At 48.1% G+C, this 18,719-nt stretch overlaps 1 protein-coding gene across 4 annotated transcripts in view; it reads right to left on the reverse strand.

The window, feature by feature from the left end:
- The window catches only part of VTI1A (vesicle transport through interaction with t-SNAREs 1A), a 494,579-nt gene that overhangs the window by 313,599 nt on the left and 162,261 nt on the right, over positions 1–18,719 (reverse strand). For all 4 annotated transcript variants that reach the window (XM_075348209.1, XM_075348210.1, XM_075348211.1 and 1 more), the window contains one exon: positions 12,666–12,750. In XM_075348209.1, coding sequence (XP_075204324.1) covers positions 12,666–12,750 — 85 coding nt within the window. The remainder of the gene's footprint in view (positions 1–12,665; positions 12,751–18,719) is intronic.

Genomic DNA, 18,719 nt, shown 5'->3' on the forward strand with positions numbered 1-18,719 from the left:
CGGCAGCGGTCACAGGACCGCCCAATACTGCCCCAGCCGGAGAGCGAGGACAGGCGGCAGCGGTCACAGGACCGCCCAATACTGCCCCAGCCAGAGAGCGAGGACAGGCGGCAGCGGTCACACGACCGCCCAATACTGCCCCAGCCGGAGAGCGAGGACAGGCGGCAGCGGTCACAGGACCGCCCAATACTGCCCCAACCGAAGAGCAAGGACAGGCGGCAGCGATCACAGGACCGCCCAGTACTGACCCAGCCGGAGAGCGAGGACAGGCGGCAGCGGTCACAGGACCGCCCAATACTGCCCCAGCCGGAGAGCAAGGACAGGAGGCAGCGGTCACAGGACCGCCCAGTACTGTCCCAGCCGGAGAGCGAGGACAGGAGGCAGCGGTCACAGGACCGCCCAATACTGCCCCAGCCGGAGAGCGAGGACAGGAGGCAGCGGTCACAGGACCGCCCAATACTGCCCCAGCCGGAGAGCGAGGACAGGCGGCAGCGGTCACAGGACCGCCCAGTACTGTCCCAGCCGGAGAGCGAGGACAGGCGGCAGTGGTCACAGGACCGCCCAATACTGCCCCAGCCGGAGAGCGAGGACAGGCGGCAGCGGTCACAGGACCGCCCAATACTGTCCCTGCCGAAGAGCTAGGACAGGAGGCAGCGGTCACAGAACCGCCCAATACTGCCCCAGCCGGAGAGCGAGGACAGGAGGCAGCGGTCACACGACCGCCCAATACTGCCCCAGCCGAAGAGTTAGGACAGGAGGCAGCGGTCACAGGACCGCTTAATACTGCCCCAGCCGGAGAGCGAGGACAGGCGGCAGCGGTCACAGGACTGTCCAGTACTGCCCCAGCCGGAGAGATAGGACAGGCGGCAGCGGTTACAGGACTGCACAGTCCCTGCTACATGGAGGCTGCCAGCAGGATCAACCCTCCAAAACCAAGCGAGGGCGTCTAGGTCTTGAAAAATGTAACTCCGCCACCATTACTGCTTCTACCGTATATAACACTACAATGCCAATTATTTAGTATTAAGTACAAATATGAATTAGCCGTTAAGTGCTCTGGGCGTGACAAAGCGCATAAGAAGCCGCCGCCCCCGGAGATTGTTTCCTGCCCAGCACCTGTCTCTATCTGGATTGATCGCGGTCTAATTTCCCTGCCTAGTCACACAGACGGTGAGCTGTCAATCAAGCTGAACAGGCTGGTGCTGGGCGGGAGACAAGCACTGGAGGTGGCAGCTTCTTAGGTGCTCGGTCACGCCCAGAGCACTTAACAGGTAATTTGCATCTGTATTGAAATTCTAATACTTGTGACCACAGCAACAAGTAGAAGATATAAAGGCGATGAGTGATCTACATTTCAAAGACCATAAGTGAAGACAGGTGTGCAGGGGGGATCCCCAATATAAATACAGCAGAGAGCAACTGCAGGGTAAAGCATGAACCCTGGAGGGAGGCACTGGAGTATAGTTATATTACATCATTATAGTACTTATATTCTTGTACATAGGGGGCAGTATTATAGCAGTTATATTCTTGTACATAGGGGCAGTATTATAGAAGTTATATTCTTGTACATAGGGGCTGTATTATAGCAGTTATATTCTTGTACATAGGAGCAGTATTATAGTAGTTATATTCTTGTACATAGGGGCTGTATTATAGTAGCTATATTCTTGTACATAGGGGCTGTATTATAGTAGTTATATTCTTGTACATAGGGGCTGTATTATAGCAGTTATATTCTTGTACATAGAGGGCAGTATTATAGTAGTTATGTTCTTGTACACAGGGGGCAGTATTATAGTAGTTATATTCTTGTACATAGGAGCAGTATTATAGTAGTTATATTCTTGTACATAGGGGCTGTATTATAGTAGCTATATTCTTGTACATAGGGGCTGTATTATAGTAGTTATATTCTTGTACATAGGGGCAGTATTATAGTAGTTATATTCTTGTACATAGAGGGCAGTATTATAGTAGTTATGTTCTTGTACACAGGGGGCAGTATTATAGTAGTTATATTCTTGTACATAGGGGCAGTATTATAGTAGCTATATTCTTGTACATAGGGGCAGTATTATAGTATATTCTTGTACATAGGAGCAGTATTATAGTAGTTATATTCTTGTACATAGGGGCAGTATTATAGTAGCTATATTCTTGTACATAGGGGCAGTATTATAGTATATTCTTGTACATAGGAGCAGTATTATAGTAGTTATATTCTTGTATATAGGGGCAGTATTATAGTAGTTATATTCTTATACATAGGGGGTAGTATTATAGTAGTTCTATTCTTGTACATAGGAGCAGTATTATAGTAGTTATATTCTTGTACATAGGGGCTGTATTATAGTAGTTATATTCTTGTACATAGGAGCAGTATTATAGTAGTTATATTCTTGTACATAGGGGCTGTATTATAGTAGCTATATTCTTGTACATAGGGGCAGTATTATAGTAGTTATATTCTTGTACATAGGAGCAGTATTATAGTAGTTATATTCTTGTACATAGGGGCTGTATTATAGTAGCTATATTCTTGTACATAGGGGCAGTATTATAGTAGTTATATTCTTGTACATAGGGGCTGTATTATAGTAGTTATATTCTTGTACATAGGGGCTGTATTATAGTAGTTATATTCTTGTACATAGGGGCAGTATTATAGTAGTTATATTCTTGTACATAGGGGCAGTATTATAGTAGTTATATTCTTGTACATAGGAGCAGAATTATAGTAGTTATATTCCTGTACATTGGGGGCAGTATTATAGTAGTTATATTCTTGTACATAGGAGCAGTATTATAGTAGTTATATTCTTATACATAGGGGGCAGTATTATAGTAGTTATGTTATATATATATATTTTTTTATTATTATTATTATTATTATTATTATATACGGTAAGTCAAATAGTAACATGTTCAAAACAAATTAAATAAAATGTAAAATGTGAAGAGTAGATCAGATTCTAGGAGTGATACATTTATGATATTCTGGTTGATACTTGTGTTATATTTGCAGGGTTCTCGGCCTCTTCTTTGGGCAGTTCACACATGAGACGAGAGCGCAGTATCAGAGATGAGAGGACGGGACGATTGTTCCTGGGTGGATGGGGTACGGATTGTTCAGCCAGTGAAGGTCTCACTCCCTGACGCACAGTATTTTTGGGTATAGCAGTATTACACATTTTTGCATAGGTTTGTATCGGGCGTCATACACACGGTGCAGACATACTGGCATTGATCTGTAATGTGACAGTAATTACAGCCGGGTTGTGATGGTTTATTATTAGGCACATTGTGTGGATGATGAGTGTCATCACTGCGGCAGTATCACCATCATTATCCGCTCTCCATCACTTACAATAAATACCGCCATGCCGCTCTCACACTTGGCTACCGCAGGTAACTCATTAAGTCTATTGAATCCCTCACCTGGATGTGTCTGATGTGCCCCCGGGGGTAGATGTAGCGCAGGTGGAGAATGTAGGTTGCCGACAAATGGCAAGAGTCTAAAAATAACAACCCTGTGGAAGACAGGTGGGTAATGTGCGGAATGAAAGGGAATGTGTAACAGTGACACATGTAGGTAACAGAGCTGTGGTCTCCGAGCGCCGGGGAGTCATAAAACGATTAAACAGCAGTTTACACAAAGTGAGCGCTCAGTGCCACAGGCGCACTCCAAACTTCTGCACATCCGCGGACATCTCTCTCTGTAAGTGCTGCCCCGACAGCTGCACATGTCACTCAGCGGATACAAAAGGCAAAGTATCACTGAGGAGTTATTAGGAAAATAGGTCATATTAACATAAAGCCTTAGTTCACGCCAGTGATTCACTCCGGCTCCGCAGCCGCAGATGGAGAACGGAACGCGTCCTGCTCGAGGCCTCCCAGATTTCACTCCCTAATTTCACACTGAAACAGTTTTTGATAGAACTCCTAACAAGAAGATTTCTTGATCTGTTGTGATCTCTGCCGCCTCCTCTGCTGCGATTGCAGATAAGTGATCTGTTAGTTTGGCAAAGAATGATCCCACAGTGCCCAGTATATATTCCACATCATTTCACCATTCAGAGCCAGCAAGGAATGGACCGACAGGTGGAGAGCTCCCCAATCAGCCCTGTACCCCCATCTACTCTTGTTGTGATCACTTTCATCTCCTCTGCTGCGATTGCAGATAAGTGATCTGTTAGTATGACAAATAATGATCTCACAGCGCCCAGTATATATTCCACATCATTTCACCATTCAGAGCCAGCAAGGAATGGACCGACAGGTGCAGAGCTCCCCAATCAGCCCTGTACCCCTATCTACTCTTGTTGTGATCACTTTCATCTCCTCTGCTGCAATTGCAGATAAGTGATCTGTTAGTATGACAAATAATGATCACACAGCGCCCAGTATATATTCCACATCATTTCACCATTCAGAGCCAGCAAGGAAAGGACCGACGGGTGGAGAGCTCCCCAATCAGCCCTGTACCCCATCTACTCTTGTTGTGATCACTTCCATCTCCTCTGCTGCGATTGCAGATAAGTGATGTGTTGGTATGACAAAGAATGATCTCACAGCGCCCAGTATATATTCCACATCATTTCACCATTCAGAGCCAGCAAGGAATTGACCGACGGGTGGAGTGACCCCCATTCAGCCTTGTACCCCCATCTACTCTTGATCTGTTGTGATCTCTGCCACCTCCTCTGCTACGATTGTAGATAAGTGATCTGTAAAGGCCCAGTTACACGCTACAATTTATCTGACGAAATGTCGTCGGGGTCATGGTTTCCGTGACGCACTTCCGTCATCGTTAGCGACGTCGCTGCGTGTGACACCTACGTGCGACTCCAAACGATCGTAAATAGGTTGAAAATCATTGATCGTTGACACGTCATTCAGTTTAAATTTGTCGTTTGGAACGCAGCAGACATATTGCTACGTTTGACACCCTGCCAACGACAAACAACATCCACACGACGGCCTTGGTCAAACAATATATCGTTGAACGATGTTGCGTCGTTTGTGAGTTGTGTACGTGTGACCGCTACAAAACGACCTATGTGCGATCTCGGCAAATCAAACCTACGATCTGGGTGTGTCACATCGCTACTGAGATCGTCAGATAAATCGTAGCGTGTAACGGGGCCTTTAGTATGGTGAAGAATGATCCCACCGTGTCCAGTCTATAGTCCACATCATTTCACCATTCAGAACCAGCAAGGAATGGACCGACGGGTGGAGTGACCCCCATTCAGCCCTGTACCCCCATCTACTCTTGATCTGTTGTGATCTTTGCCGCCTCCTCTGCTGCGATTGCAGATAAGTGATCTGTTAGTATGGCGAAGAATGATCCCACAGCGCATAGTATATATTCCACATTTCACCATTCAGAGCCAGCAAGCAATGGACCGACGGGTGGAGTGACCCCCGATCAGCCCTGTACCCCCATCTACTTTTGTTGTGATCACTTCCATCTCCTTTGCTGCGATTGCAGATAAGTGATCTGTTGGTATGGCGAAAAATGATCCCAGAGCACCCAGTCTATATTACACTTCATTTCAACATTCAGAGCTAGCGAGGAATGGACCGACGGGTGGAGTGCCCCCCAATCAGCCCTGTACCCCCCATCTACTCTTGACCTGTTGTGATCACTGCTGTCTCCTCTGCTGCAATTGCAGATAAGTGATCTGTTAGTATGGCAAAGAAAGATCCCACAGCGCCCAGTATATATCCCACATCATTTCACCTTTCAGAGCCAGCAAGGAATGGACCGACGGGTGGAGTGACCACCGATCAGCCCTGTACCCCCATCTACTTCTGTGTAGACAACCAAAACACTCCACACTGGAAGAATAGGGAACATGGTACTTTCTCTGGACCCTTTAGCATCTCCTCTTTGCTAGTGAATCAAGGAACCCAAAGACAGCATAGAGCAATGAGTGCTTCAGAGCTGCGCCCAAAGAGCAAAATGGACCAAGAGTAACATTAACAAGGAGTTTGAGTTTCTCCCAACCTTCCAAAAAAAAATCTCACGCTGATCAATCAGAGTTTGTGGTTCCAAATTTGAACAGTGACTGATATGAACTGGTATGAGAGATGATTATCTCTGTACATCGAAGCAAACTATGTTAGCAAATAAATGTGTGTGAAGTGTCATCGTCACCGCTGAACGGTCCCCCACCTCTGACATGGTGACTGCACATTTATCAGGCCTGGTGCCCTCCTTTTTATTGAAACAGTCTCAGCTGCACGACAATAGCACGGGTTGTGCTGGTCCATGTCGCCCCTGCTACTGCCCTGCCCCGTGCCTCCCCTGCCACTGCCCCGTGCCGACCCTGCCACTGCCCTGTTCCGCCCCTGCCACTGCCCTGCGCCGCCCCTGCCACTGCCCTGTGCCACCCCTGCCACTGCCCTGCGCCACCCCTGCCACTGCCCTGCCCCGTGCCTCCCCTGCCACTGCCCTGCCCCGTGCCTCCCCTGCCAATGCCCTTCCCCGTGCCTCCCCTGCCACTGCCCTGCCCCGTGCCACCCCTGCCACTGCCCTGCCCCATGCCACCCCTGCCACTGCCCTGTGCCGCCCCTGCCACTGCCCCTGCCCTGTGCCGCCCCTGCCACAGCCCTGCCCCGTGCCGCCCCTGCCACTGCCCTGTGCCGCCCCTGCCACTGCCCCTGCCACTGCCCTGCCCCGTGCCGCCCCTGCCACTGCCCTGCCCCGTGCCGCCCCTGCCACTGCCCTGCCCCGTGCTGCCCCTGCCACTGCCCTGCCACTGCCCTGCCCCGTGCCGCCCCTGCCACTGCCCTGCCCCGTGCTGCCCCTGCCTCTGCCCAGTGCTGCCCCTGCCACTGCCCTGCCCCGTGCTGCCCCTGCCACTGCCCTGCGCTGCCCCTGCCTCTGCCTCGTGCCGCCCCTGCCGCTGCCCTGCCCCGTGCTGCCCCTGCCTCTGCCTCGTGCCACCCCTGCCACTGCCCTGCCCCGTGCTGCCCCTGCCTCTGCCTCGTGCCGCCCCTGCCGCTGCCCTGCCCCGTGGCTTCCTCTGCCGCAGCACTAGGGAGTTTAAGCAAAAAGGGAAAGAGCCATAGACAGTAAGTGCCAGCGTATGAGCAGCACTTCCAGTCCAGGCATTGAAGCATCTATGGGTGCACGCCCCGTGGAGGATAATCACAAACAGACCACCAAACGGGAGTACAAATAGCAGAAAAAGGAGGCAGCACTTCAAGCTCACCGCAACCTAGTGCATTAGTCCAACATGCAAGGTTTCGGCTGCCTCATACGCCTTACTCACGTATGCTGAAATCTTGGGACTAATAATACGTTTGTTTGAGACGAGCTTCTAGCGCTGCCTACTTTTTCTAATATTTTTAAATTTAATGTCAGTGGTGGAGGGTTGTATAGATACAAGCAGGATACATATACATCTGTAAGTTCAGCATACGTATGTGTGTGTCTGTACGTGCAGCATACGTACGTGTGTGTCTGTAAGTTCAGCATACGTATGTGTGTGTCTGTAAGTTCAGCATACGTATGTGTGTGTCTGTACGTGCAGCATACGTACGTGTGTGTCTGTAAGTTCAGCATACGTATGTGTGTATCTGAATGTGCAGCATACGTATGTGTGTATTTCTCCGTGCAGCATACGTATGTGTGTATTTGTACGTGCAGCATACGTATGTGTGTGTCTGTAAGTTCAGCATACATATGTGTGTACCTGTACATGCAGCATACGTATGTGTGTATCTGTACGTGCAGCATACGTATGTGTGTATCTGAATGTGCAGCATACGTATGTGTGTGTCTGTAAGTTCAGCATACATATGTGTGTACCTGTACATGCAGCATACGTATGTGTGTATCTGAATGTGCAGCATACGTATGTGTGTATCTGAATGTGCAGCATACGTATGTGTGTATTTGTACGTGCAGCATACGTATGTGTGTATTTGTACGTGCAGCATACGTATGTGTGTATCTGAATGTGCAGCATACGTACGTGTGTGTCTGTACATGCAGCATATGTATGTGTGTGTCTGTACGTGCAGCATACGTACGTGTGTGTCTGTACGTGCAGCATACGTATGTGTGTGTCTGTACGTGCAGCATACGTACGTGTGTGTCTGTACGTGCAGCATACGTACGTGTGTGTCTGTACATGCAGCATACGTACGTGTGTGTCTGTACGTGCAGCATACGTACGTGTGTGTCTGTACGTGCAGCATATGTACGTGTGTGTCTGTACGTGCAGCATACGTATGTGTGTATCTGAATGTGCAGCATACGTATGTGTGTGTCTGTATGTGCAGCATACATATGTGTGTATCTGTACGTGCAGCATACATATGTGTGTATCTGTACGTGCAGCATACGTATGTGTGTCTGTACGTACAGCATACGTATGTGTGTATCTGAAGGTGCAGCATACGTATGTGTGTATTTGTACGTGCAGCATACGTATGTGTGTATTTGTATGTACAGCATACGTATGTGTGTATCTGAATGTGCAGCATACGTATGTGTGTGTCTGTACGTGCAGCATACATATGTGTGTATTTGTACGTACAGCATACGTATGTGTGTATCTGAATGTGCAGCATATGTATGTGTGTGTCTGTACGTGCAGCATACGTATGTATGTATCTATGCGTACAGCATACGTATGTGTGTATCTATGCGTGCAGCATACGTATGTGTGTATCTATGGGTGCAGCATACGTATGTGTGTATCTGTACGTGCAGCATACGTATGTGTGAATCTGTACGTGCAGCATACGTATGTGTGTATCTGTACGTGCAGCATACGTATGTGTGTATCTATGCGTGCAGCATACGTATGTGTGTATCTATGCGTGCAGCATACGTATGTGTGTATCTATGCGTGCAGCATACGTATGTGTGTATCTATGCGTGCAGCATACGTATGTGTGTATCTATGCATGCAGCATACGTATGTGTGTATCTATGCGTGCAGCATATGCACGTGTGTATACATACGCCTCAGAACATGGATACGTGTGAACAACCCGGAGAAGCTGAGCAGTTTAATAAAGTGATGGCGCGGTGTGACGGTGCTTGTGTGCGGATGTTGGCAGTCTGCTGGTTTCGGTGGCACCCATGATTCGGGATGAAGCCCTTCCCGGTCGGCGTCCCCCTCGGCTCAGGAGCTCCGGCTCAGCGGGGTTATAAATATTGTTCTCGTCCTTCTCACTTACAATATCCAGGCGAGGCAGACATTCCTTTCCTCCCATCGCAGCGACCTTTGAGATGAGCAGCCTTCCATGCTGTTACCTGTCAGATGTAGCTTTTCCATCACAATCCGGGCAGAATCTCTCTTTTTTTGTGTTACTTCAGACGTCGGTGCGATGGGAGGGAGGCTCCAAGACCATCTTTGAAAATTGGTTTCAAAGTTAGAAGAGGCATAAAAGGAAGGGGAAGGAGCCCTGTTAGTAAGGAGACATGCCTGCGCTTTACAGCAAAGGCTCCGCCATGTAGTAAAGAAAGGCTGCACTGATGCATAGGAGCGGAGTCCTGGAGGATTCACCGGCAGTCAGGAGCGCTGGAAGACCCATCCGTGCCACGTCCGGGAGGACCGAGGCTTTACTGTGTCCAAACACAACACCATGTGCCACAACGTCAGCCAATGCTAAACTTCCAGCACATGAAGGCGGTGCACTATGTGGCGGCACTTCTTCACAGACGCATAGAATCAGCTGCGCTCTGCTACATCTGAGAACAATGCTGTATGTGAGAAGAATGCCGTCCTGTATGATGTACAGTAGACTGCCCCTCCATACTGCACAGACTTGTATTATATAATGTACAGTAGACTGCCCCTCCATACTGCACAGACTTGTATTATATAATGTACAGCAGACTGCCCCTCCATACTGCACAGACTTGTATTATGTGATGTACAGTAGACTGCCCCTCCATACTGCACAGACTTGTATTATATAATGTACAGTAGACTGCCCCTCCATACTGCACAGACTTGTATTATATAATGTACAGTAGACTGCCCCTCCATACTGCACAGACTTGTATTATATAATGTACAGTAGACTGCCCCTCCATACTGCACAGACTTGTATTATGTGATGTACAGTAAACTGCCCCTCCATACTGCACAGACTTGTATTATATAATGTACAGTAGACTGCCCCTCCATACTGCACAGACTTGTATTATATGATGTACAGTAGACTGCCCACACAGACTTGTATTGTCTGCTCAAGATTTAATGACCTTTGTGAAGAAATGGCCAAACTGATTGTGTTTTTTCTTTTTTTTTTTTAAAGTTTGGGAAATCCCAGCAGAGCAGTGAATGCAGGAATCCACTAAGATACAGGGGCTGAGAATTAGCATTTTCCGCAAATAAAATAAGGTGGGAAGAATTTGTGTTTTTAATGAATCCTGAATGTAAAAATACCAGCGTCACCACCGGAGCCCTCCACGTATCCCGTCAGTGTGACACGCAGGGTTGTCTCATACATCCGCTATTTCTGAGCACATCAGTGATCCCCGCCACTGACGAGAATCGAGTGTCAGCCCCAAACACTGACAGATCGCTAATTTCCACATTATAGAACAAAACTGCTCCGCGCTTTACCCAGAACCGCGCATTGGTGACAGCTGATTAGTGAGATGGCGGGGGACGTATGCAAACGAGGAGTGACGCTCACAGCCAAAACTTATTATTACCTCTAATTAGAGTCTACCAGAGGAAAACAAACAAATTTCTATCCCCGTTCATTAAGTCACATTCTCCAGTCACATCCAGAGCTGCGCTCACATACAGCTGCCTTCCAGGTGCCTAGGACTGCCTCTTTATATTAATTATCTGCTGCATAGCAGAATACCACTTAATACTGCACAGACATGTGCTATCTGCTGCACAATGCACTGCCTCTCTATACAACAGACTTGTGTGATCTGCTGTACAGTACACTGCCTCTTTATGCTGCACATTCCTGTTTTATCTGCTGCACAGGATAATGTGTCTCTGTACTTCACAGACGTATGGTCAGCCACACAGCAGACTGTCCCTCCATACTGCAGACTTGTATGATCTGCTGTACAGTACACTGCCTCTCTATGCTGCACATTCCTGTTTTATCTGCTGCACAGGATAATGTGTCTCTGTACCGCACAGACGTATGGTCATCCACACAGTAGACTGTCCCTCCATACTACAGACTTGTACAGTACACTGCCTCTCTATGTTGCATAATAGACTGTCCCTCCTCACCACAAAGGCCTGTATTATCTGCTGTACAGTAGAATGCCTCCCAATAATGCACAGTCTTGTTTCAGGTCATCAACAACAAACAGCAACAGAATCAAAGAAATCTAGAGGATTCAAGCAAAAAATATCCCAATGAAAAAACTGAATGAAAATCTGAACCACAAGATATAAAGTTATATCAAAAATCCAAAAACATGGTAATCCCTGTGTGGGCACCGGCACCCCATTATTGGACATGTAATCCCTCTTCCTATTACATGGTAGTCCCTGTGAGGACCCCAGCCCCCCATTATTGGGTATGTAATCCCCCCTTCCTATTACATGGTAGTCCCTGTGATGACACGGGCCCCCCATTATTGGACATGTAATCCCCTTCCTATTACATGGTAGCCTCTGTGTGGGCAGGGACCCCCATTATTGGACATGTAATCTCCCTTCCTATTACATAGCAGTCTCTGTGAGGGCACCGGGCCCCCATTATTGGGCATGTAATCCCCCTTCCTATTGCATGGTAGTCTCTGTGAGGGCACCGGGCCCCCATTATTGGGCATGTAATCCCCCTTCCTATTGCATGGTAGTCGCTGTGAGTGCACCGGCCCCCCTATTATTGGGCATGTAATCCCCCTTTCTATTGCATGGTAGTCTCTGTGAGGGCACCGGCCCCCATTATTGGGTATGTAATCCCCCTTCATATTACTTGGTAGTCCGTGTGAGGGCATTGGCCCCCCATTATTGGGCATGTAATCCCCTTCCCATTATATGGTAGCCTCTGTGTGGGCACCGGCCCCCCATTATTGGGCATGTAATCCCCCTTCCTATTACATGGTAGCCTCTCCTCTGTGTGGGCACCGGCCCCCCATTATTGGGCATGTAATCCCCCTCCCTATTACATGGTAGCCTCTGTGTGGGCACCGGCCCCCCATTATTGGGCATGTAATCCCCCTTCCCATTATATGGTAGCCTCTGTGTGGGCACCGGCCCCCATTATTGGGCATGTAATCCCCCTTCCTATTACATGGTAGTCCCTGTGAGGACACCGGCCCCCCATTATTGGGCATGTAATCCCCCTTCCCATTACATGGTAGCCTCTGTGTGGGCACCGGCCCCCCGTTATTGGGCATGTAATCCCCCTTCCTATTACATGGTAGCCTCTGTGAGGGCACCGGCCCCCCATTATTGGGCATGTAATCCCCCTTCCTATTACATGGTAGCCTCTGTGTGGGCACCGGCCCCCTGTTATTGGGCATGTAATCCCCTTCCTATTACATGGTAGGCTCTGTGAGTGCACTGGACTCCCATTATTGGGCATTTATCCCCCCTCCTATTACATGGTAGCCTCTGAGTGCTCCAGCCCCCCATTATTAGGCATCTTATCCCCCTTCCTATGACAGAACCCTCTTGTATACTGGACATGATGGCACTTACCGGTCTCCACCGCTATTTGGTACCCGGCTTCCAGCCTCCGCGATGACCTCTCCAGCTTTTCTGTGTTATCCAACAGATGAGCCCTCTGCAGAGAAAAAAAAAAAGGAAAAAAATAAAACGCAAGTTTTGCACGGATCAAACAAAGGTGTCAGGTGGAGGATCACCAATGTCGCTTCTTTAATTAATCAATTAAAATGTTAGAATGTAAAACTCTGGAAGGAGGCAAAGTCTTTCAAGTGTTAATCCAGAACAAGTCCCCCCCGCGGGTGCAGGCGCCTGTGATCGATACAGAAGGTGGCTGAGGGCCGCGCTAGGTACGAATTAAACCCTTTGGCTTACTTTAAAAGATGCAAAAGACTTTCACTGCTGAACGCTTCTCCGTGCAAATGATCTTATTTTTTATCTTGATACTTAATAATTAGGATGCACGATGAAGCCTCCATGGCCGACACTCCCAGCGGCTTCTGAGGCATCCCCGTCAGCAGGGCCTCGGCTCTGAAGGGTTCAGACATTACCAGGTTGTGGGTCAATCCAGGAGACAAAATAATAAAGACTTGGTCTGGAGCTTCTCCGCTTTGTATCAGTGAAGGAGGCCCCTGTTCATATGTAAAAAGCCAGCCATATTACCTGCTCCCCATATCTACAGAACTCCTCCAGCCAAGAGAGAAGGAGCCGGCCTGCTGCTCTCACCGTATGGGCAGCCTCATCTGCTCATTGCTCTAGACGTCAGACTCCAAAATAGGAAGTAGCTGCCTGCCACCTATCACGGTCATCCGGTCACCCAGTGCATCCTGCCCTTACCATCCCTGCTCTCCCTGCCACCTATCACTGTCAGCCATACCGGTCCTCAGAGGATGGGCTTCACTGTCATCCAGTCACTCATTGTATCCTGCCCTTACCATCCCTGCTCTCCCTGCCACCTATCACTGTCAGCCATACCGGTCCTCAGAGGATGGGCTTCACTGTCATCCGGTCACTCATTGTATCCTGCCCTTACCATCCCAGCTCTTCCTGCCACCTATCACGGTCAGCCATACCAGTCCTCATGGGATGGACTTCTCAGTCATCCGGTCACCCAGTGCTTCCTGCCCTTACCATCCCTGCTCTCCATGCCACCTATCACTGTCAGCCACACCGGTCCTCAGAGGATGGGCTTCACTGTCATCCAGTCACTCATTGTATCCTGCCCTTACCATCCCTGCTCTTCCTGCCACCTATCACGGTCAGCCATAGAGGTCTTCATGGGATGGGCTTCTCTGTCATCCGGTCACCCAGTGCATCCTGCCCTTACATTCCTTGCTCTTCCTGCCACCTATCACTGTCAGCCATACCAGTCCTCATGGGATGGGCTTCTCTGTCATCCGGTCACTCATTGTATCCTGCCCTTACCATCCCAGCTCTTCCTGCCACCTATCACGGTCAGCCATACCAGTCCTCATGGGATGGACTTCTCAGTCATCCGGTCATCCAGTGCATCCTGCCCTTACCATCCCTGCTCTCCCTGCCACCTATCACTGTCAGCCACACCGGTCCTTATGGGATGGGCTTCACTGTCATCCGGTCACCCAGTGCATCCTGCCCTTACCATCCCAGCTCTTCCTGCCACCTATCACGGTCAGCCATACCAGTCCTCATGGGATGGGCTTCTCGGTCATCCAGTGCTTCCTGCCCTTACCATCCCTGCTCTTACTGCCACCTATAACTGTCAGCCATTATGGTCCTCATGGGATGGGCTTCTCGGTCATCCGGTCACTCATTGTATCCTGCCCTTACCATCCCTGCTCTTCCCGGTACCTATCGCTGTTAGCCATACCACTCCTCATACGATGGACTTCACTTTCACCCAGTGCCTCCTGCCCTTCAATGTGACATGTTCCGTCTGTGAGGGTAAAACCCGGTTTAATGTCAGTGACCAAATTCTTATCCAGCTCCTAATATTCTGTCACAGACATCTGCTCTTACGAAACAGTAATGGCTGCAGCCTTTCCTTTCAGCTCCCAATCCAACACTTGCCCAATCCTTACTGCTCTCTACTTCCTGGAAATAGTCAGTAATGTCTATGCAGCCAATCACCAGCTAAGCTGAGTCACCGCTGCAGACTGTGATTGGCAGCTGTACCTACAGATGTGAGGACAGCACCAGTGATTGGTGCGCTGTACCTACAGATGTGAGGAGTGCACCAGTGATTGGTGGGCTGTACCTACAGATGTGAGGACAGCACCAGTGATTGGTGGGCTGTACCTACAGATGTGAGGACAGCACCAGTGATTGGTGGGCTGTACCTACAGATGTGAGGAGTACACCAGTGATTGGTGGGCTGTACCTACAGATGTGAGGAGTACACCAAGTACACCAGTGATTGGTGGGCTGTACCTACAGATGTGAGGTCAGCACCAGTGATTGGTGGGCTGTACCTACAGATATGAGAAGCGCACCAGTGATTGGTGGGCTGTACCTACAGATATGAGGAGTGCACCAGTGATTGGTGGGCTGTACCTACAGATGTGAGGAGTACACCAGTGATTGGTGGGCTGTACCTACAGATGTGAGGAGTACACCAAGTACACCAGTGATTGGTGGGCTGTACCTACAGATATGAGGAGTGCTCCAGTGATTGGTGGGCTGTACCTACAGATGTGAGGAGTGCTCCAGTGATTGGTGGGCTGTTCCTACAGATGTGAGGAGTGCTCCAGTGATTGGTGGGCTGTACCTACAGATGTGAGGAGTGCACCAGTGATTGGTGGGCTGTACCTACAGATGTGAGGAGTGCACCAGTGATTGGTGGGCTATACCTACAGATGTGAGGAGTGCTCCAGTGATTGGTGGGCTGTACCTACAGATGTGAGGAGTGCTCCAGTGATTGGTGGGCTGTACCTACAGATGTGAGGAGTGCTCCAGTGATTGGTGGGCTGTACCTACAGATGTGAGGAGTGCTCCAGTGATTGGTGGGATGTACCTACAGATGTGAGAAGTACACCAGTGATTGGTGGGCTGTACCTACAGATGTGAGGAGTGCACCAGTGATTGGTGGGCTGTACCTACAGATGTGAGGAGTGCACCAGTGATTGGTGGGCTGTACCTACAGATGTGAGGAGTGCACCAGTGATTGGTGGGCTGTTCCTACAGATGTAAGGAGTGCACCAGTGATTGGTGGGCTGTACCTACAGATGTGAGGAGTGCACCAGTGATTGGTGGGCTGTACCTACAGATGTGAGGAGTGCACCAGTGATTGGTGGGCTGTTCCTACAGATGTAAGGAGTGCACCAGTGATTGGTGGGCTGTACCTACAGATGTGAGGAGTGCACCAGTGATTGGTGGGCTGTACCTACAGATGTGAGGAGTGCACCAGTGATTGGTGGGCTGTTCCTACAGATGTAAGGAATGCACCAGTGATTGGTGGGCTGTACCTACAGATGTGAGGAGTGCACCAGTGATTGGTGGGCTGTACCTACAGATGTGAGGAGTGCACCAGTGATTGGGGTGGGCTGTTCCTACAGATGTAAGGAGTGCACCAGTGATTGGTGGGCTGTACCTACAGATGTGAGGAGTGCACCAGTGATTGGTGGGCTGTACCTACAGATGTGAGGAGTGCACCAGTGATTGGTGGGCTGTACCTACAGATGTGAGGAGTGCACCAGTGATTGGTGGGCTGTACCTACAGATGTGAGGATGGCAGAAGGAACAAAGTAAATATAGACTTGAGCAGCAGAGCATCAATTAGGGTGAGAATTTAATCTTTCTTTGCTAAGCCCTTTGTTAACCTCTTCCCGACATGGGACTTTTCAGCTATTAAGCTTTTATTTTCCCTATCCACTCTTTCCATGATCTACACATTTTTCATTTTTCTGTGGATATAGGCCGTTAGTTTTTTTTATTGGAAAAAATGTACTTTCGATTGACACCATCGATGTACAGTCATGGACAAAAGTTTTGAGAATGACACCAAAATGCTATTTTCACATGATCTGTCGCCCTCTGGTGTTTAATTGTGTTTGTCTGATGTTTACATCACATACAGAAATATAATTGCAATCATATTCATAGTATCATAGTATCATAGTTTTTAAGGTTGAAGGGAGACTCTAAGTCCATCTAGTTCAACCCATAGCCTAACATGTTGATCCAGACCAAAAAACCAATGTGGGAAACAAGTTCCAATGGGGGAAAAAATTTCCTTCCTGACTCCACATCCGGCAATCAGACTAGTTCCCTGGATCAACACCCTGTCATTAAATCTAATATACATAACTGGTAATATCAAATTTTTCAAGAAAGGCATCCAGGCTCTGCTTAATGTTAGTAGTGAATCACTCATTACAACATCATGCGGCAGAGAGTTCCACATATTATGAGACCAAAAGGTTCTATTGACAATTAGAATGGGTTAATGCAGCAAGTGAATATTTGCAGTGTGGCCCCTTCTTCTTCAGGACCTCTGCAATTCTCCCTGGCATGCTCTCAATCAACTTCTGGAGCAAATCCTGACTGATAGCTGTCCATTCTTGCATAAGCAATGCTTGCATTTTGCCAGAATTTGTTGGTTTTTGTTTGTCCACCCGTCTCTTGATGATTGCCCACAAGTTCTCAATGGGATTAAGATCTGGGGAGTTTCCAGGCCATGGACCCAAAATCTCTATGTTTTGTTCCATGAGCCATTTAGCTCCATCATGCTGGAAAAGGCATTGTTGGGGCCAAACTGCTCTTGGACAGTTGGGAGAAGTTGCTCTTGGAGGACATTCTGGTCCCATTCTTTATTCATGGCTGTGTTTTTAGGCCAGACTGTGAGTGGTGCGATTCCCTTGGCTGAGAAGCAACCCCACACATGAATGGTTTCAGGATGCTTAACAGTTGGCATGAGACAAGACTGGTGCTAGCGCTCACCTCTTCTTCTCTTAATAAGCTGTTTTCCAGATGTCCCAAACAATCGAAAAGGGGATTCATCTGAGAAAATGACTTTACCCCCGTCCTCAGCAGTCCACTCCCTGCACCTTCTGCAGAATATCAGTCGGTCCCTGATGTTTTTTCTGGAGAGAAGTGGCTTCTTTGCTGCCCTCCTTGAAACCAGGCCTTGCTCAGTCTCCGCCTCACAGTGCGTGCAGAAGCCTCACACCAGCCTGCTGCCATTGCTGCGCTAGCTCGCCACTGCTGGTAGTCCCATCCCGCAGCTGAAACAGGTTTAAGATACGGTCCTGGCGTTTGCTGGTCCTTCTTGGGCGCCCTGGAGCCTTTTTGGCAACAATGGAAGCTCTCTCCTTGAAGATCTTGATGATGCGATAGATTGTTGGCTGAGCTGTAATCTTTGTAGCTGCGATACTCTTCCCTGTTAGGCCATTTTTGTGCAGAGCAATGATGGCTGCACGTGTTTCTTTAGAGATAACCATGGTTAACTGAAGAGAAACAATGATACCAAGCACCAGCCTCCTTTTAAAGTGTCCAGTGGTGTCATTCTTACTTAATCATGACTGATTGATCGCCAGCCCTGTCCTCATCAACACCCACACCTGTGTTACTGGAACAATCACTAAAACAATGTTAGCTGCTCCTTTTAAGGCAGGAATACAATGATGTTGAAATGTGTTTGGGGGTTAAAGTTCATTTTCTTAGCCAATATTGACTTTGCAAGTAATTGCTGTTAAGCTGATCCCTCTTTATGACATTCTGGAGTATATGCAAATTGCCATTAGAAAAACTGAAGCAGTAGACTTTGTAAAAATTAATAATTGTAGCATTCTCAAAACTTTTGGCCATGACTGTACTGGAAAACAAAATACAAGTGCAAAAAAAATTGGGGGGGGGGGGGGGGGGGAGAGAAAAAAAGAGCAATTTTTGCTTTTTGTTTTTATTTGTACTGTATTTGCTGTGGCAATGTGATTCCCCAGCTCAGTACAATAACTACAATTGCAAACATGAAAAGTTTAGTTTATTTTTTCTTGATGTAAAGAAAAAAAAATAAAAATTATATATATATATATATATATATATATATATATATATATATATATATATATATATATATATATATATATATATATATATATATATATACACACACAC

The sequence above is a fragment of the Anomaloglossus baeobatrachus genome, chromosome 5, assembly GCF_048569485.1.
Source record: "Anomaloglossus baeobatrachus isolate aAnoBae1 chromosome 5, aAnoBae1.hap1, whole genome shotgun sequence".
NCBI classification, from domain to species: Eukaryota; Metazoa; Chordata; class Amphibia; order Anura; family Aromobatidae; genus Anomaloglossus; species Anomaloglossus baeobatrachus.